The following is a 21636-nucleotide window of genomic DNA, read 5'->3' on the forward strand; positions in this document are numbered from 1 at the left end:
CAAGAAAGTGAAATCTCTCACTGCCTGACGTTGTATGAATGCTTAATAAATAGCCCCTGCCTCTGTTTGAGGTATCGGAGAGCTCGCTCGCGATCAGTGAGTGCACTACAAGCTTTGACTGCAGTCTCATTTATTTTGGGCCACCTTCTGCTGCTTTGGCCGCCTTTGCTTCTCCAGCTTCCTATCGCTTCTTCAGCCCTGAACCTGCAACAATTCCTCCAAATCCTCACAACCTTCATGACCTGTTGGAGCAGGTTACTCCAACAACGTAGAGCAGACGTCAGGGCGGCCAACAGTAGGTGGAATCATAGCAAATACTGGAGCTGGTAGAGCCAGCTAATTCTGCTTTTGTCCCCTTCCTCCTCCCTGAGTTATCCAAAGGCAAAACTGAGTCTAAGGAACAGGAGAAGGAGAAGTAGGTTGACAGCCAGTGCCATCCCTGAGACTGGACGTAAGCAAGGAATTAGGCAGGTGGAGACTGACTGAAAGTAAACTGTTCTTGGCCTAAAAGACTAGGCTCCCCTGATTCTGTTAACAAAACTATATTGAAGAGAGAAAGAGAAAAGGAATACATCAATATTGCTATTTTGCTGACATGTAGTTGGAGAAATCCTTGGCCTGGACCTTTACAACATCCAAGCTCAACAGCTAAATACAGAAGCAGCTGAGAAGGATGCTCTTCAACAGGACTTAGGAATTATTATAATCCTCAGAAGAATGTTGTTTTCGAAAGAAACCAGTTCTTTTCTCATTCTCATTTAGCAGAAACCCAGATCAACAAATATGATTCATCACTGAGGCAGAAAGCAAGAAATTGGGAATTTGGGGGCACTAAAGATTACATGCTCCAGGACAAAATTGTGTTGAATGTGACTGATAGAAGACTAAAGGAGCAATTGCTAAGGGAATTGGGGCTGAGTTTATAAAGGACAATAGACATCTGCAATGCCTCTGAAGTCACACAAGCACAAATTGAGCTTATGGCTGGGTCACATGGTGACAGGCTTCTGCAGGCTGTAACACAGAAGAGTACTGCAAACACCAGGAGCAAAGCCAAGACACAGGAGAGGGGAGAGCAATACTGCCATGCAAGCGACATTCCCCCAAACAGCAAGACACATTCACCCAGAACCTGCCCTCCCCTCAGAATGCTGTCTACAAAATTAAATACTTTTGCTTGTATACAGAGGGCAAACAACCCACACAGAAGACATAGCCAAAATCCATTGCCTGGGGCCTGAACAATGCCTCTTTATGCAGTTCACCAGGTTGGGGGGGGAAAGCTAATTCTACTCAACCATGGTATTCCACCTTGACCATAAGGATGTTAACTACAAAGTTAACTTGGTGGCTGGGGCTGAAGGCAGCATTTTGCCTGCATACAACACAGGAACACAACAAAGAGAGCCACATTGGGACCCATGTGGAGAGCCACATTGGAGCCCAGGTCTGAGCTTCTCACCCCTGTTCTGCATAGGAGGTGAATTATCAGATCCTGAAGAATGTTGTGGATCATGCCCTGGTAGGGAATATTGCATTATGTCAAGACAAGAAACAGTTCATAGTAAAAACAAACAAACAAACAAACAAACAAAAAACAGGTTAAGTATATGAGACCTATTATCTCAGAATAAGAGGTCAGACCAATGTCAGCTAGTCAATACAACAGCCAGACAATAAGAGACATTCTGGGAATGAATGGTCTTCTCACAAAATATATATGGTGCAAATGAAGAATGCTGTAAGAGGTCAGATGCAAAAGAGGGCAGGGCTCCTGCACCTTTAATGACAAGCATAGTATCCCCTTGGATGGACTCTTTGAGGCACTGTTTTACAGTGGTTCCACTCCTATCTACAGTGTGTGTCCAGAGAGTAGCATTGGGAAACTGTTACAGTGCCATGGTCCGTGCACCATGGTATACTGCAGGGTACCAACTTGTCTTCAGTGCTGTTTAACATCTATATGGGAGTCAGTTTTAGCAGCCCCACATGACTTGGATGCAAGAGTAATATCCACCAGGGGCCATGTGTTCAGTATTGTGGGCCCTATTTTATGGAACTCCCTTCTAGTTGAGGTCAAACAGCCTCCCTCTTTGCTGAACCTCCAGGGCCTTATGAACACATTTTATGTAGTCTCATTTTATCATTTTAACCAGTTTCTATCTTTTATGTATAGCATTTTTTGTACACCACTTAGTGATGATTGTAGTTGAGAAGCATATAAATTGTTGAAACAAATAGATTAAAAAGTAACTTATGCTAGCTACAATTTTTGGTTCCTATGGCACCAGAACTTTATATCCACCATCTTTCACATTAAAGCACCTACCGTAAATATGTCAGAACTCTTCATCAGCCTTAGCAAGTAAGATGATCATGAATGATTGATTGGTTGGTTTTAATTTTTTTCCAGAGGGGACTAATGATTTTGTATGCTCATTAGTATGAGGGAGGCTTATTTTTAAAGCTTAGTACTGTCTGAAAAGCAGGTCAAACTTCAGGTACCATATTAGGATGCAAGACACATTGATAATCAGCATGCAGGAGCAATGTTTCGCGCACTTGGTTACAAACACTGAAGAGGCTGAAAGGATACAGATCATTACGAGATCCCAACTCATTTCCCTCCATTGTGAGAATTGCCTGTTTACTCCTACTCTCTGTTTCCTTGTTTAACCATTCACTGATCTAAGGATTAAATAGGTAATCACCAACACATCTTAAAATAAATGGTAGTATGAAGTTGGATACCCTAAGGATCTGTAGTAGGAGTGGTTTAATTAGTGCCTAAATGATCTGGATGTAGGCAACAAACTTGCAAGGTTGTGGATGGCACCAAATTATTCTGGATGGTGATGCAAAAAGCTCCTGAAGAATTTCTCCAAACAAGGTCATCCCATGAAATTGGCAATAGATTCAGGTCAGACAAAAAAAAGTACGGTACATATTTCACAACACCTAATTAAGTTACGGCATTTTGTGTCACAAGATGCAATGACAGCCCCTAGTTTAGATGCCTTTTAAATTCATGTCTCATTAGTCATGATGGCCATCTAGAACCTCCAGATTCAGAGGCACCATGCCACTGGAGTCTCAGTATTAAACTCACTTATTATTGAACACAGTGGAAATTACTTCTGAAAAAAATAGGCAAAGGATTTTTCTTTCAGTATCATTTCCTGGGGAACAACACTGCAAAATTATTTTGTATTCTGAAAATGTGACATACTTTAAGCCCCAGTTTCAAATGGTACTCATGTAACATTGTTAATTCTTTGCTTTATGTATTCACTCATAGAATTGTATAGTTGGAAGGGACCATGAGGGTCATCCAGTCCAGCCTTTGCAATGCAGGGATCTACTTCTCAATGTGGGGCTCAAACCCACGACCCTGAGATTAGGAGTCTCATGCTCTACCGATTGAGCAATCCCAGAACAGTTTGTTTAGAACAATGGTAAAGCTAGTATAGTAGCCCACAACCTTGCTCCAACTCTGATGTAGTAGACCGCTGCGTCAATGATATTGCAAATGTTTGCTGTTTATAGGAGTGGAGCTATCCAGTAAGTAAATTGGAAAAGATATCAGAAGCAACATATGTGTCTTCAATAACTTTTCACATGTACAAAAGTTACTGTTAACTTTTTAGCTCATCTTGATGGAGCACAACATTTCTCCAACCTGTGTTCTGTATTCAGTGTTATCTTCTTGGGCTGCCTGAAAATTAAGTAAGTGTGATCAGATATTCAGATGCAAAAACAGACACTGACAGCATTGCTCTGTAGATCCCTGCCCTAAATTAGGCACTGCATTCAAAAGATTATTCTGCAATTCAAAAAGTTTTTTAAAAGTCAAGGCAACACTGTCCGCTAACATAGATGTCCAAGGGCATTTTTAAAAAAGTGGGCGGGTGAAATGCTAAGAGAAGAGCATTCAGGAACATTGTTATGAGATAAAATGCCTGTGCCTGGCTTGCATCATAGCTCGGGAGCTGTAATGCACAATCTTGAAATATGTTCTTATATCACTGGAAAGCTATGCAAACATACTCTTTAACCAGTTTCTCTATGACCTTTGTAGCACCGGGTGAACACAAATTCACGGGACAGGCTCTATAGATCCTTTCTAAAAATATAAATTCCGGTTTATACAAAAGCAGATTCATTGATCATTACTGAACACACACACACATACACATGCCACACATACACTTCAAAAGAAAAACCATCACAGAGTATAGACCTGAATGGGCTGTCTGTCAATTGACATTACAAAGTTACTCCATATCTTGACGAACATTAAGGGATCTCAGTAATCTGTATGATGTGCTTAATATCTCCCATGATCAAATAGTGGCAATTGTGAAGTCATATGCTACAGCAGATTCTAGAATGTCAATATGGTTTTTAAATGAATGCAGTAATTGGAAGTTGCTTTATACTACATCAGGATAATTGCCCATCTAGCTTAGAACTGTCTGCTCTGACTAGCAGTGACTGTCCAGGATTTGAAGGTCTTTTCTTTTATCTGCTACCTGGCTATTTTTAAGTGAGATGCCAGGAGAACCTCTTCTACAAGCAAATTCTTCATGTGAAAACAAAGAATACCCAACGAATATATTTGAAACAAATGTAAAATTGAAATAAATATTAATACATAATATAACTGTACTTCCTGGATGAATCACAATATCCACAATCTGACACATGATCAGGATATTTTAAATATGTCAGAGACTTAACCTTCATGGACTGCTGTAGGTTACACTCCCATTGTAAAGTTGACTAACGATGAAAGAGGAGCCAGAGGAAGCAAAACACTAATAACAGGGGGATAGAGAGGATGGGGAGAGACTCAGAGAGATGAAATCTTAAGGATGCACAACAAACATTTTATGCAATATAAAAGAGTACCTGCATGTTTTAGTGTCAAAAGAAATCTGTTACCTTTTTATTGATATTATAATGGGATTAGATTATTTAATTATATTGTATAATAGCTTTGATTATATTATATTATGTAAAGTGTTCTAAATCATTTATTGTCCCCCTGAAGAAGAAATGGGCCAATAAAAATATTTGGGTTGTATCCGATGATACTCCTACTCAGAGTAGATCCATTGGAATTTATGGACATCACTAACTTAGGTCCAGCAATTTCAATAGGTCCACTCTGAATATAACGTAGTTGGATGCATTTTTGTGCACCTTTGAGATTTCATCTCCTCACTTTTTTGCCTAATGTAATGAAATTGTCATTTTCCATGTGTTTGCTAGCCATGTAACTCCTTAGCATGATGCAGGAGTAATATTGCATGCCTCGCTTAAGTACTCCTGCACAGACAGAGAGAACAGCACCCTGCATCAAACCCATTTACCTTTATGAACAACAAGTACAAAACACATCACAAAATATAACTGACCATCATTAATTATTCAGGTAGGTAGCTGTGTTGGTCTGACGCAGTTGAAATAAAAAATTAAAAATTAAAAAATAGTCCTGTAGCACCTTAGAGACCAATTAAGTATGTTCTGGGTGATTGACTCAATGGGTATGGTAAACCTGTTGACGACTGTTAATAACTGCAATTAGTCCTACAGGAAAAAGCAATGGATAGTATGCAGATGACCAAAAATAGCTTTAGCAGGTGTAATGAGTCTCATACTATCCCTTGGTGGTCAAGCACAGTTTACAGAAATCAACTCATTACCAGCACAGTCCAAGCTGCTCCCAGGGTGATTGTGTTTACAAGCTGGGCTCAAAATACATTTGTCTTTTCATGGGACAATCCCCTAATCTTCATTGTGCACTACAGCAGAAATCTGGGAAAGGGAGGAGGGGGTCATAATTGAAACGACTGGATTTAGGAAACTGAACTTTGTGTTGGATTGTGGCCTTCTGTGTTCTTCTAAAGCCTAAAAGTTCCACTATTTGTTTATTCAATGCAATGGTAGCATATGTCAGCCCATATAAAGTAAGACAGCACAACACCCAAGTCAAATTTACATCCCTCTGTTTCCAATGGCAACATGTTTTATATACTCCCAAAGCTAGTCAGGAACATGGGTAAACCAGAACTCTTTCCCATGAGTTGCAGTGTTTTGCGTGGAGGAAACATTCATGTGTAGGAGCATTCGTTTCTATTGTTGTTCACTCGTTCAGTCGTGTCCAACTCTTCGTGACCCCATGGACCAGAGCACGCCAGAGCACGCCTATCCTTCACTGTCTCTCACAGTTTGGCCAAACTCATGTTAGTAGCTTCGAGAACACTGTCCAACCATCTCATCCTCTGTCGTCCCCTTCTCCTTGTGCCCTCCATCTTTCCCAACATCAGGGTCTTTTCTAGGGAGTCTTCTCTTCTCATGAGGTGGCCAAAGTACTGGAGCCTCAACTTCAGGATCTGTCCTTCTAGTGAGCACTCAGGGCTGATTTCTTTAAGAATGGATAGGTTTGATCTTCTTGCAGTCCATGGAACTCTCAAGAGTCTCCTCCAGCACCATAATTCAAAAGCATCAATTCTTCGGCGATCAGCCTTCTTTATGGTCCAGCTCTCACTTCTGTACATTACTACTGGGAAAACCATGGCTTTAACTATACAGACCTTTGTCGGCAAGGTGATGTCTTTGCTTTTTAAGATGCTGTCTAGGTTTGTCATTGCTTTTCTCCCAAGAAGCAGGCGTCTTCTAATTTCGTGACTGCAGTGATCATGGAACCCAAGAAAGTGAAATCTCTCACTGCCTCCATTTCTTCCCCTTCTATTTGCCAGGAGGTGAAGGGAGCAGTGGCCATGATCTTAGTTTTTTTGATGTTGAGCTTCAGACCATATTTTGCGCTCTCCTCTTTCACCCTCATTAAAAGGTTCTTTAATTCCTCCTCACTTTCTGCCATCAAGGTTGTATCATCAGCATATCTGAGGTTGTTGATATTTTTTCCGGTAATCTTAATTCATTTCTATGAACCCCCATTTATAGTCTTGAATGGTACAGCCCAGAGGTTACTACTTTAGCAAGAACTAGACACAAGGCTTACCATAATTTCCCAAGTGTGTGCTTCAAGTTCTAGGTATTTGCCCCAGAACTGCAGGTGTTGTATTCTCTACACTAAGTATGCAGGTTGCAGATGTTTTCTGAAATGCTTTTGTGCCATACTGCAGTATGCAGATAACACAGTGCATTAAGATGGTGTGGTGATCTTTCCTGGCAATTTTACACATGTTATCTATCTCCCTAGCCCTCTCAAACTTTATATATATATGCTCCTACATCACCGCACACTCGTTTATTCAAGTGGGCCACATTCCAATCAAGGCAAAAGCTATTTACATGGAATTGCACCTCTGCAGGGTTATGCAGGGCATAGAGAAGGAACATGTACCCAAGTAGATTTTGATTAAATCTTGATCAAGGTACAAATGCCATTACATTTAACTGAATCAATGTGTTTAACTGGTACCTCATGCTGAGATAACTGCTCTGAAGGAGGAAAGTCCTAAAGGAAGCCAGGCAAAAGCAGGAAGCAAAGAGGACAAGGATGAGGAAAAACAGAGGACACAAGAATGAAAGTACTGACAAAAGGACACATGAGTTTGAGGAGCACAGGATGGCATAACCTGAGAAGGATACAAAGGAACTGAAGGAGTAGGGGTGGGTGAAACTGTCACTTTCAATGTGTCTCAATTCCCCCCCCCCTTAAATTCAGTTCTCCACACTTCTGCATCAGTTTGCAATTTTTAAAAAAGGCCTTGTGAAAATTCATCACCATTTTAGTGAAATTTTCTCCTAATATACACACTTTGTAGGCAGTTTTGCCTAATACACACATTTTTGCCAAGCAGTTGTTTCGTAATATAATGCATTTTGCATGTTATTTTCACTGCTATATATGCATTTCTAGTGTAAAAGAGGTAACACGTAGACCGATGAATGATGGGCACAATTATGTCTTTATAATTTGCAGCAAAGTAATAATAGCTGTACAATCTGAGTAACTAAATACATCCGGTGAGACAGCATTCCAGATAAATACACTGTTTCGATGTGGTCTTCTTCAGTATATCATTTAATGTACATACATCTTCTCTGGAGCAGTGGTCATACCCATATGTAACCACTACATGTTGCCTCTTTTACACTAGGCTTGCAGTTTGCAACACAGGGGTTTATCTTATTCTTCTATATATGCATTTCTATGCACACCTAACCCTACTACATGCATTTTTGTAAATGTTACTTGACTGGAAAACCTTGTTGCAAAATTCAGTAAAGCGTGAATTTTGAAAAAATGACAGTAATAATAATAATTTATTATTTGTACCCCGCCCATCTGGCTGGGTCTCCCCAGCCACTCTATTTGCAGTATTTCTATTTGCAAATTATTTTGGGAAGTGAGAATTTGAGAGGTTCACTTTTAAATGTGAACTGGATCCAGTTTCTCCCTCATCCCTACTGAAATGGCAAATGACAGCACAGTATCTCCACTTTATTTTCAGTGGTCATTTTTCCCCACCAGGCCTCCATTTCCAACTTAATCACTATTCCCCATTGCTCTGCCTCCTACCCACCATCCAGTCTTCCCAGCCCATGCCCTGAAACAATCTCTTTCCTTCCCATTTACTGCTTCTTTCTGTAGCACAGAAGTCTCTTACATTCTGGATCACATTTATGAGCTTCCAGTCTCACCCTTGTATAGCTCTGGAATTTGAGCACATGAACAGCCACCACAGAAGTGTCAGTGGGTGTCACAATGAAGCTCTCTTACATGTGTCATGCACTTAAACCTTTTACCACAGAGACTCCTGTGGTTTTGAAATAAATTTTATGTGAAGTCACATGAACTCCAGAATGAAAACCATTGCTCCTCCTTTATCTACAACACATGCATTGTGGTGCTTGTAATGAGATAATTTAAGACAGGTTACAATTTCAGAATTAGTATTGTGGTCAATAATGCACGAAGGAGAGCAAATGCAGCTGGAATGTGATATGCCCAGACTGCCTTACAGAGACAAACTCTGCAATTGTTACCCCATGTATCTTAAAAGCTTATTTTGTCTGACAAAATTGGACATGAAATCTGCAGAAGGGAACTTCACAAGTTCACCAATAAAGCATCACATTTTGAGAAGGCAGGCTTTGTAAATGCCCTCTTATATCCTTCTGAGAAAAAAAGACATCCCTTTTTCTCTCTTTCTTCTCCTCTTGGAAAAAAAAAACAATCTGAAATTTGATCAGCAACGTGAGGGTAGCCTGTTCCCTTGTAATGCTTATAGGAAGAAATGTTGGCTTAATTACTTTATTAGTCCGTATTTATTTTATAATTATGATGTCATGTTCAGTATTTTCAACGGTTTTGTTTTCCAAAACACCCCAAGGCAAACGTTGCATACTGGGAACTAAATAATCTAGAAGCATGTTTCAGAGTATGTTTTATGTTGAAAGACATTTAGGTAGCAACCCCTATTGAACATGGTGGAATCTTCTCCTAAAATGCATAAACAACCCATTTAGTGAGGGTGAGTAAAAATGTTGGTGGTTGATGAGGGGAGTCCTCACTCCTTTTAAATGTTCCAACACCAAATTGCATTATTGCAGCTTCCACTGCCTCTACACCAGCGGTTGCCAGTGTGGCACATGCAGGCACCAATGTGCCTGCCAGTACCTTCTATGGTGCCTGTGAAAGTTCTCAGTAGGCTATGTCCTCAAAACTCTCCAGTGTACAAGAGATGACTATTCCTGATCAGTTATTGCTTACACTGGCTCAGCCTCTCCTGTATGGAACAAACCCCTTTAACATACTCACATTTCATTGGATGCCAGGACTGGACACCTACCCAAGAGGTGCAAGGAGCTTTTATCTGTGAGTCAGTGCAGCAGTGTATGGTCTAGATGCCTTTTCCACATTGATGGGGGGGCTGATAAGGGAACATATTCACACCATTTTGTGGCCATGTCAACTTTTCTGCCCTTTTAGCTAAGGCAGCAATTCTGTGTTATGCCACGTGCCCACTGGAGCCATTTTGTGTTATGCACACTCCCATGGCAGCCATTTTGTGACTGGTGCTCATGAAATTTTAAAAAAATTCCAAATGTGCCCACTGGCCCAAAAAGGTTGGTACCCATGCTCTGCACCTTCTTTCACTTCTCGATTTGAAATTAAAAGACAGGTCAGCACACCTTGTGGGGCAACTTTGGGACAGAAGACTTAAAATGCCAGTAAATGAGAGCTAATCAATGTAATATAGTGGATAGGATTTGGACTAGAGCAAAATCTTTTAGAGTATGAGAAAGTTGTGATCATTTTTTAGTCGACCCCATTCCCTGCAGATGAAATTTACTTCAGCACAACAGCTAAAAGCCAGCGCTCTTAGTTCAAATCTCACATCTACAGTGAAATTTGCAAACCACACTACCTGAGCCTCAACCCCAGACCCCCAAATCTGCGTTATGTGGATAAAAATAGTGACTTATTGTCCAGGGTTGTTGTAAGTTATAAAGTGGACCAAACCAGACAATATGTAAAATGCATGATTGCCTATAAATGTCTTTTTTATAATAATAAAAAGCAGCCACGAGGGTCCCCCATCTGGATCAGGGCCACAGCATGGAGGAAGGAAGTTTATTCTTTCCCCCTGAGCTGTTTTCCCATCAGAAACATTTCACCCTGAAGCTTCTATTTGCCCTAAGCGGGAAGCTCCTGTGTGAAACGCACCCTTTAAATGATTTAATGTCATTATTAACTTGAGTTAAACCAAAGTTTGACTCAGAGTAGACCGATTGAAATTAATTGACATGGCTAACTTAAGTTCATTAATTTCAGCGGGTCAATTCTGAGCAAAGCATAGTTGGGTTCAGCCCAATGCCTAAATTAAATGGCCATTCATTGATTCCATCCTGCTGACAAATAATTTAATACTGGCACAATCCTAGGCATGCTTACTCAGAAAGAAGTCCCACTGTGTTCAAGGGAGCTTACTTGTTACTACTAAGTCTGTTTTGAGTTTCAGCCTAATGCACTTTATTTCATAGTCAAATCAACCGTCATATTGTTACAGCAAGTTAATAAGAAATTGTCACAACATTCAGCACATGTAATAATTCAAGTATGGTTTAGTAATGAAACCCCAGTCAGTTTGCATTTTGCGTGTGGTCACATTCACATGAACAGTTGCTTAAGTGTAACAAACCCTCAACTGTTGTTAGTTCCTGCACTGGGCTAGTTCAAATATCATGAAAATGGACATATACCACTTCAGAGTTCAGGGACAGGGAAATGTTTTTCTTTCTTTCTTAAATGCTGCTCAGTGTAAAAAAACTGAACATGGAAATCAAGAGTATAAGGGAGAAGCCTAAAGACAGACTTCCCAAGCTGCTAGCTTTCAAAATGCAGGAGAGTTTGATATAGGGCACTATTTATTTTGTAGCTTTACACCCTTCAGTAAGTATTTCAAGGGGGGGTTCATAAAGAAACAATCAACAAAATAAAATAATTAAGCAACAATCAAAAGAACAGCAGAAAAATAGATATGTCATTCCTTCATCCACATTCTTGAGTGCTGTAGCCCTGGGAGGACTTTACTATGTGAGTGCCCCACCCATCCAAATATGTGAATTCAGATAGACTAAGAGAGGAATGAAAACAAGAAGGAAACAATACTGCTGGATCCCTTTTAAAGACAAGTACATATCCCTGTTCCTGAACCATATAAATATATTTCAATTAGCCATTCTTCAATACAAGCTGTGGTGCTGGGGGGGGGGGGAAGAAGCGCAGAAGGTGATTACCCTTTTTGGGAACATCTGTATATATGTGGGGTGTTTTTTTATTTTAGCATTACAGAGCAATTCATTCGACCTTAAGGAGTTTAAACGAAGTTGCCACTAGAGGAAAAACTCTGCTAGAACCAATTAGAGGAGTCCCTTAGACAGTTGCCTAACCTAAATAAAACTTCTATCTCGAAGCTTGCCATCTTTTTTTAAAAAAATCCTTTTATGGTGAGTTGAGTGCATAATGTCCCTGAATACATGCATGCATCAGTGTTACTATTCATCCATGATTTCAGAAGGACCAAAATGAGCAAAGAAGTACAGCTGCAGTTCACTTATAACTCCAGCATGGTTATAAAGCTGCTTTTTATGTAGGACACTTTTGGCCAGGGCACATATTTGTCATTTCCTTATGCTCCTGTCCCACAACTGATCTTTGTATTTCGCCTTTTCCATTCTGTTGTGCGAAAACAGAAAAAGAAAGAAATACAATGACAGTAGCTAAGGGTGCTTCCAAACAACATATTTATTGAGCATTCATGCTGATTTGTTTGCAGGGAGATGAGGCAACGTTGGCTATTAAATGAGCACTTGTTCTGATTTGTGTGCCGGTTAAATGACGTTGCACCAAAGCTACATTATCCTATATTTTCTTGTGCATTTTCCAATCACTTTCCTTATTGTTCAGTCTTTTGGGGAACTGGACTTGTTGCACAAGATCTCCCAAGCAACTATAATTGTGCAGCCTGAATTTGTGTTTGAATCCTAACCCCAAACAACTGCAGTCTGGAAACGTCTTATAGCACAAGACGACTTGAAACTAGGGTAGTCAGGTACACATTTCCAAAGAAGAGGACAGCGATTTGCATAAAAATTTGCACATGCTAATTTATATGTCTACATGTACATTTAGAAACAATTGCTATGATTTAAATAGAAACAGAATACATCTCACCATAGCAGGAAACAAGACTGTGACCAGGTGACCTCTGCGTCTCCCTACTCAGTTTGCTGTTCAAGTGGCAAACTGTGGATGAGCAACTTCAAGACCCCTCCTGCTCTCCCTCCTTATGGTTCTTCATCTTTAAACCAGACTCGGAGTGGGCAACCCTTCATATACAGGATGGGTCTCTGTAAAGGAGGACACTTGACCACCTTAACTGATGTAGAGATGCAGAGGATGGGACTGCATTAACCCTTTTCTGTTGTGGTTCTCCAGCACCAAAGATCACAGCAATAATTTGTACACAACCCCTCTTGTCCTTTCCCTGTCCATCAGCTGTTTGCCCACCATCACCTTCCTGGGAGTGTCTCAGTCATGCAGTCTAATTTTTAAACTCCCAAATGCTAATGTTACAGTTTGAGGGTAAAGTAATCATTGGCTACAGAATTATAGCAAAGACTGTTTGTTTGTTTGTTTGTTTGTTTGTTTGTTTGTAATTAAATTTCTGTACCACCCTTCATCCAAGGATCACAGGGTGGTTTGCAATATAAAAACACAGAAGTACATAACATAGAAACAAACAAAAATGATAACTCCCCTACATGCACACAGTTTAAAAGACCATTAATCATTTAATTAGCCAAAGGCTTGGGAGAAGAGGAATGTTTTTCGCCTGGGGTCTAAAGATATGTAATGAAGGCGCCAGGCGAGGCTTCCTGGAGAGAGCATTCCAAAAATGAGGAGCCACTGCAGAAAAGGCCCACTCTCACATCTCTACTCTCCTGACCCCTCATGGAGGAGGCACACAAAGAAGGGGCTCAGTTGATGATTGCAGAGTCCTAATCAGTTCATATAAGAAGAGGCAATTATTGAGGTATTGGGGTTCTGAGCCATTTAAGGCATTATAGGTCAAAACCAGTACTTTGAATTGGGCCTGGAAACTAATGGTCAGCCAGTGCAGTCAGACCAGAATCAGTATAACATGCTCAAACCGTCTTGCCCCGATGAGCAACCTGGCCGCTGAATTCTGCACCAGCCTCAGTTTCCAAACTGTCTTCAGAGGCAGCCCCAAGTAAAATGTGTTGCAGTAATTTTGTTCGCCAGCACATCTATACTAAGCAAGCAAGCAAAATTCAAAGTGTTGCTTTTGGATATATATTCAAGATTAATTGCAACAAAAACAAAAAGCAGCACCTGTTGTTATTACTTTTAATTCCTCCTTACAACCAGTGATAGAGGGGGACCTCTTAAATGGCTGCACTTGAGGGTACTTAGAAGTACAATGCAATCTTCACTCAAAACACACATATTTACTCAAAAGTAAAGCCCACTGTGTTCAATTGCGTTTACTCTGAGGTCAGTGTGCATATGGGCCCAGCATTTACAAAACAAAAAATGTATGTTCCCACAATTAGATGCATAAACACCATCTAACTTGGTAACTCTAACCCTAACTTCAATCCAATAAATTCTTAAATTTAGGGGCAAATTTAATTTTGAATATATATCACACTGCAAGATTTTTAATCACAGCAATTCAAAACAAAAGCCACAATTTAAGATGAGAGATTATCAACATAATTTGTGAGAACTCACTTCCATCCCAAACATTAAACGCCTGCAATTAATACTGCAACAATGTCATAATGGTGCTTGGATATTGCTATGTCATAATATGTGATGTAATCAGAATGAAGTAGCTGTACTTATGCTCCACCCTAACAATTTACATGCTGGTGAAGCACACTTTAAGACTGGATTGTAAAAATGTCTGATGTCAGGTTGAACATAGGAAAGAAACAGCAAAAGTGAATTAATGGGCAGATGGATTTCGAGTAAGCTTGTGTTGTAACAGGATGAAACAAAAGTCAACCATAAATTATGAACTTTGGGGAAATGCACTGGTAATTTTTACATATGAAATTAAGGCCTAAAATCTTTCACTCTTTAACTGCTGGCTTCTCCTCTGCTAGGACTATATCACTTGTTTACAAAGCCTTACAGAAGAGGGGAGAGTAACCTGATGTGTAGCATCCTGGCTAAATCCCTTTATGTAACATAGTTAAGAAAGTTATTTAGGGACTGGGGCGCAGGGAAGACTGATGAGGAACAATTTCAATAAAAAGTGGGAGGGGGGAGAGACCACAAGATGACCTAGTTTTGAATATGTCCCAAAAAGCCCTAGTTCTGGTAGCATAAGAAACCAGTAGGAATCTGCTGAAATGGCATAACATAAACAAAAACCAAAAGTGAACAGAAAGCATTCCAGGTGTTTTTGCATAAATCGTTTAGAGGATCTTGTCTACGAAGAATAGAGAGTCCTGCCTTTGGTGTAGATCATTTATTAATAAAGGATGGGCAAGTATTAATAAGCGGTCTCTCTTGCCAATCAGGACACATCTACACTGAAAACGTATGCAAGCTTTCTATCACTTTTAACTGTCATTGCTCCCCATCATGACCAAGGATTTCTGGAGTGCATAGTTTGATGAGGTTGTTGATAATTTGTTTGGAGGTCCCTAGCACCTATCGCCTCTCACCGCAGTCCCCAGGATTCCCAGGAGAGTGGTATATAGATATGCTCTGAGCTTTCAAATTACTTAGGATTTTTTTTTACTCCTTAGCCCTGTAGCACCACCTTCTGGCAAAGGTAGAATCCCCACAGCACCATCCATCACCATGCCCCTCTTCATAATCCTATCGTGAAATAACTGAAAGGCTCATTGCTTAACTCTTGGGCCAGCATGTTTCCCCAGATAACAGCCCCTCTCTCTGTCAACATTATATAGCCAGCACTATGTACTGACAAGCTCTGAAGCACACCTGAAATTATAGTTTGTAACTCAAATGGGTCAGCTGACCTCCAGGCACTCCATACTGTGTATAAAGGTAAAGGTAAAGGGACCCCTGACTGTTAGGTCCAGTCGTGTCCAACTCTGGAGTTGCAGCGCTCATCTCGCATTACTGGCCGAGGGAGCCGGCGTACAGCTTCTGGGTCATGTGGCCAGCATGACAAAGCCACTTCTGGTGAACCAGAGCAGCGCACGGAAACGCCATTTACCTTCCCGCTGGAGTGGTACCTATTTATCTACTTGCATTTTGACGTGCTTTCGGACTGCTAGGTGGGCAGGAACTGGGACCGAGCAACGGGAGTTCACCCCGTCGCAGGGATTCAAACCGCCGACCTTCTGATCAGCAAGCCCTAGGCTCTGTGGCTTAACCCACAGCGCCACCCGCGTGTATACTGTGTTTAGAGGATTGCAAATCAAGATCCCTCCTCCCTAATTAATCCATTCTGTAGTTTTACCAGTTCAAAGTGTTCACAATAAAATACCTTACAGATACCTATCTGAGATGATTCTGAATCCCACATGATGTAGCTAGTTGTAAAAGCTTTTTCTTGTACGTCCTCAATCATCCAGCACAAAAAACACATATATTTTAAAAAGACATATGCTCAATAGTCAAAAGTAATTATTCCCCCCTGAAAATATGGTGGGAAAATTAAACATGCAGAAGAATCAATATGATTATTTTTTTGAAAAAATTGTAACAGCTCAAACAGTTCCTTTCCCCCCCCCCTCTATGCAATAAATGAGGCATAGAAATTGTACTGGGTCCTGCTAAATCCAAATATTAATAGCATTTCTGTGTGTAAGCTACAGAATGAGAATGCTTTTTTTGTTTTAGGGTCATAACTTTTTTATTTGTTTTATAATTGTATATTTTATTGTTGTAACCTATTCTAGGATCCTATGGTAAAATGTAGGAAAGGGGGGGGGAATTAAATAAAAAGAACAATGTAAAAAGAACACATATTTTTGTATATAAGAAACTAAGTGGTGTGGATGGATCACAACAAAACACTCCTGTTTGTATTATATAGTTTCCAGCGCCTTATCATGTGGCTTGCTGACTCCCTAAGTTCCAGTTCAGAAAGTCAGGTAAATTACCAGTAGTTGGTTGGTATGAGCACAAAAATAAAGGACAGGTGAGGCCTACTCTGATTCATCTTATCCAAAGTTATCACACAGGTTATCATGTGTGTGTGCATGTGTGCTAAGAATTCACTTCCCTGCTGGAAACTGCTGGGGAAATGTTACCTGAGAAATTCTAGTTCCCTGAAATTAGATTTTTCCAATGCAAAGATGGGCAGCCAGATTCTTCCTCTACAATAATCTTTCTAATCCTTTCCTTTCAACACTTTTGCTCTAATTATACCGATCTATCCCAGGATTAGTGTGTTGTAAATTTTGTTCTTCGCCATCATCACCGCAAACCAATACATAGTTTGGGCTAAAAAATCTATGGAGACCATCCTTATAAAACCTAGGGACTGAGACCTTGGGAGGAAAAAGGTAGCAAACTTGTGACAAATAACTGTATTGTTTAAAATCAGGCAAAGGGTGATTAGTGAGGATGGAAGTTTTCAAAAAGACCTTCAATAAATGAAACGTTTACAGATGGTTCTTTATTTGTGATCATTTTCGGGTTTAACCCTCATGTCATGTTAAAGGGGGGGGGGTCAAATAAACACAAATTATTATAGTGTTCCTCCTGCCACAAAATGTGGAGTTTCTGTGCAAAAGTGTTGCTTTTTGCCTGGGAGCAACAAGAAATTAATCTGCAGCAAGAAAGGAGGGATGGCAACCCTGCTCTCTCTATATTATATAATCACTGCAGCTGGTAAGTAGGGAGCTGGATTCAGGTTGCCATAGCATTTGGCATATTGCTATGGAGGCCGAGCTTTGGTCCACTTATCAGTAGCGATGTCAGCAGCAAAGCACAAAGCACACACATACTACTGCGTGACAGAAGCACATGGCTAAGAGGACAAAAGCGAAACAGGGCACGAGATGCAACGGGACCCAGCCTCTCACCTTTTCTTGGTACTTGTTATGGTATGGTGATGACAAAAAAAAAATATTTTCAGTTCGATGTATTACAAGATTTTGACCACTGGAACTTTTAAAAAATCTATACACACACACACACACACACACACACAAAATCAAATGCACACTTTTATATACGTAGATTTCATTCTCTCCTTAAGACTGGCCCAGGTGTAAAAAGGGCTAGGGCTTCTGCACTTTTAAGAAATGTGGAGAAGGAATGTAGGAGCTAAAGCTTTCTGGTATGTCACACCTGCTGAGATTCCCTGTTTAACACAATTATAAAAAGGTGCAGGGGTCCTGAACCCCCTTTTTTTTCTCCCACCTGGACACCCTTCTGCCACTAACAGTGAAATCTCATATAAATCTACTCAAAAGTAAGTCCAGCAAGTTGAATCAAGAGGGCCCCAAGTAAGCGGATATAGGATTGCAGCCTAAATCCCTTTAGGGCTAGGCAAAGAAAGAGTTCAAGCACATATATTTCCCACTTTGATAGAATAAGCATCTGAGCCATTGGTTCAGTGCTGTCGACTCCAACTGCCTTTCCTATCTTTGGTACCTTGAGATCCCTATACTTGAAAGAAAACTAAACTGGAGATACTCTGGATTGATCTATTTCCACATGGAGATAACTGCTTGCTTCCTACCCTATGACACAAAGTGCCAAGAATCTCAGCACTCTGGTGCTACTGGGTGAGATGAGAGGAGCAATGACAGGTCGTAAGAGGAAAGGTAAGGGGCAGCCTGCCTTATCAGGGAGTGCAGACAAGAAGGAAACAACAAGGGTCTTAGGGACATGCATGTGCACAAGCGCGCACACGCGCACACACACACACACACACACACACAGCTGCCAGCAGACTTCTCTCTACTAAGACAATCATGATGATGGGTCTCTTTGGTACATCTATCTAAGCAAGAGGGGTGGGGTTGGAACAACCCAGTAGAAGCTAACCAGAAGGGTCCAAATCACAACCCCTTTGGAGGGGACTGCCAGGAGACGATAAAAACTTGGAGAGTTAAAAGAAAAGAAAAAAAGTTATATCCCCACCACCCTTGTTGATTTGATCTAGCTCCTGGTCCCACACACTGCTCTTAAAAGCACCTCCAGGGATTTTTGGCTTGGACGGGCGCAGAAAAGGAAGAGTCTTCCCTATTTTCAATGTTTAAAAAGCAATCACCACCACAGCAGATCCTCCTCGTTTGGGGTATATAATATGTACATAACACACATACTCAGCAGCCCTCCTGTGTCTGTCTGGCGTCAGGATTTGCCTTCTACCTATGAAAAGGAGGCCACAGTCCTCTGAGTGATGGGTGGCAGAGCGTAGCAGAGGGAGGAGGTAAAGAGTCTCCAACAGCGCAGTCATATATTTAAGTCTCATCGAGTTCAATGGGGCTTACTCACAAGTAACTGGGTATAGGTTGGTTGGCAGCCTAGGCGGCCCTCTCTTGGGCAAGGGATTTTGAAACGTTGCAATTAGCTTCCAATTAATGAGGTGGGAAAGAGATCGATAGCTTTGCTTCCCAACTGTTGAGGCATTGCCACCCCAGATATCCCTAAGAATGTTCCACTTCCTCTACCAACAACGCAAGACAAGACTATGCGGACGTACTTGGAAGTAAACTCCACTGCATTCAATTGTGGGTAAGTGGGTACTAGGACTGCAGACGGCCACCATACAGCCCTTTCCTTTGGAGTGGAACTTAGTGGAAGTTACTTCCGAGCAAACTTGCACTGGATCGGGCTGCAAAATCCTGAAGGGATTGGGGATTGGGAGGGGCCCCTAAATGACCCCAACTTCCCCATGCCTCCAAAAACCTGGTATTTTTTATTTTTTATTTTTATTTTAGGAAGGTTAGCCTGCCCTGGAAGAAGCAACGAAGACGAGATCTGAAGCAACAACCCTCGGTCTTGCAAACTCCTGCCAGCTCCACACGCTCTTCCACCACCAGAAAGCAACTTTGTCTTGCTTAATATTGCTGGCCAAGGATAAGGCTGGGGGAAAAAGGCGTGTGGGGGTTGCTTGGTGGGCTTGTTTTGTTCCCTGCGACCACCAGCCTTGACAAGATCACTGCATCAAATCTCTCATGTCACCCGCGGTCCCATCTGTGTCGTGGCGGAGAAGGACCATCTCCCACCACCCTTTCCCCTCCCGCTCTTCACGTTGCTTTCTCCAGCAGCTTCAGAAGAAGGAAAGGACAGTAAGGGGGAGGGGGAAGGAGAGGGAGACGGAGGGGGGGGGGAGACAAGCTCTTTCCTGAGACCCCACAGTCTTACCTTGGTGGTTTTCTTCTGGGATGTGCATCCTCTTGTTTTCATTGACCATTTAAGTAGAGGAACGAGGAGCACCCCCAAAAAAACAACCCAAGCAGGAGTCCAGGGTTTCAATTCCTCCAAATCCAAAAGAAAAAAAGAAAAGAAAAAGCAACAGCAGATGGGGTGAACAGTTCAAGGAAGAAACCGGAGCTTCTGCGACGATTAAAATTCCCCCGTTCGGTTATTACCTGATTCCCATGATTGCATCAAAGCCCAAAAACTGATCCTTTCCACTACTGCCTCCTTTAGTGCAATTGCAAAGCATCCTCAGAGAACATCCGGGACCCTGCCAAAGAATTGAGCCCAGCACCTCTGGCCGCTGCTCACACCGTCGAGAAGCGGCAGAAGGAGAAGCGGCTCCTTTAGATCTTTATTGTTTGTTTGTTTGTTTTAAAAAGAGGAGACGGTGGGGGGGGGGAGAAGAGAAAAGATCAGCAAGGGAAAGGAAGGTGGGAGAAAACAGCCGAGGGGAGGGGGGGACACTCATAAGCATCCAAGAAGGGTGCTGGAGCGGGGTGGGAGGGGGGGGAGAGAGAGAATTTCTCGGTAGGGTTCAAGTGTCTTTCTTGTTTAGATCCACCAACTAGGAGAGGGAAGCAAGCGGGGCTGGGAGAAAAAGGCGACCTCGAAGAGCTGTTCCAAGGCGGCTGCTTCTCCTCTTCGAAGCCAATTCCGCGCGCTCTGTTGGCAGGGAGCTGTTTCTGCAGAGAGCGAGAGAGCGCTAGTCCCAGCCCCTCACTCCCTCCCCTCCCTCAGCAGAAGACTCGCTCCCGCTTCTCTCCCCCTCCCCTCCTGCCTCGTTTAGACAGACAGACAGACACCCTGAACACTTCCAGATGTTCCAGCTGTGGCGGCGGCGGCGGCGGCAGCAGCAAGCCCCTCCCCTCGCTTAGGAGCCGGAGGACTTGATCTGAAAGTTTAACATGCCTTCCTCTGCCCCTCGCTCCCCTCCTCTCGGCTCACTGCGCCTGGCGGTGGGTTTTTGCCGCTGCCGCTGCTGAAACCTTTTCTACAGACATGACGTCAAGAAGGCAAGCTGAATCTGGCTTGCATGGGGGGGAAAAGTGGGGAGGGGGGGTCGTGGTAGGTAAAATGGGGGTTTACGGGGTTTTTTCCCAAAAAAGTAAGAGACGGTTGGAAGGTTCCCCAACGAAGCAGATCACCTCTCTTCTCCGCTCTAGCAGCCCTGACACACACCAACCACATCGACCCCCTCCGTGTGATTTGTCAATATTGTACTCTCTCGTAAAAAAAAAAAAGCCTGCAATGTTCCAGCGCTGAAATTTATCTGTGATCTGCATGTTAAAGAGGGGACAAAATAATGTTGCTGCTAGAATCTGTAGCAGCTTTATTAGAGTGGCGTGTTTTGTTTTGTTTTTAGGGGCGGGGTTGAACACACACACACACACGCACCCAATAACAATAAATCATCACAATAGCAATAAAAGGGTTGCTGGTGTGTTGGATTTGATCAGTTGTTGCCGAGAAGCTTGGTGCACACCTACACACACACACACACAGAGAGAGAGAGAGAGAGAGAGAGAGAGAGCGCTAGCAGAGGCGAGAGAGGAAGCACAGATGTTGAAACGGATTAACTGAGCCGAGATTTTCCAAATCCACAGTAGACACACCGAAAAATAATAAAAACCTGAGTTTGGAAGGAGAGATGGAGGGGACATTCCTCCCCTCCACCCAGCGTTCCACCTCCATCCTGCCTG

At 42.0% G+C, this 21636-nt stretch overlaps 1 protein-coding gene across 41 annotated transcripts in view; it reads right to left on the minus strand.

Annotated features, from left to right (window-relative positions):
- CACNA1C (calcium voltage-gated channel subunit alpha1 C) overlaps positions 1–21636 on the minus strand; it is a 487946-nt gene that overhangs the window by 413801 nt on the left and 52509 nt on the right. Inside the window, exon 1 of one of the 41 annotated variants that reach the window (XM_033162057.1) lies at positions 19880–20338. The exons of the other annotated variants lie outside the window; for them this stretch is intronic. Coding sequence (XP_033017948.1) covers positions 19880–19928 — 49 coding nt within the window. The 5' untranslated portion in view covers positions 19929–20338. Of the gene's footprint in view, positions 1–19879; positions 20339–21636 lie in introns of those variants that run through there. 41 annotated transcript variants of the gene reach the window in all.

Source organism: Lacerta agilis, chromosome 10 (genome assembly GCF_009819535.1).
Source record: "Lacerta agilis isolate rLacAgi1 chromosome 10, rLacAgi1.pri, whole genome shotgun sequence".
In the NCBI taxonomy this organism is placed as follows: domain Eukaryota; kingdom Metazoa; phylum Chordata; class Lepidosauria; order Squamata; family Lacertidae; genus Lacerta; species Lacerta agilis.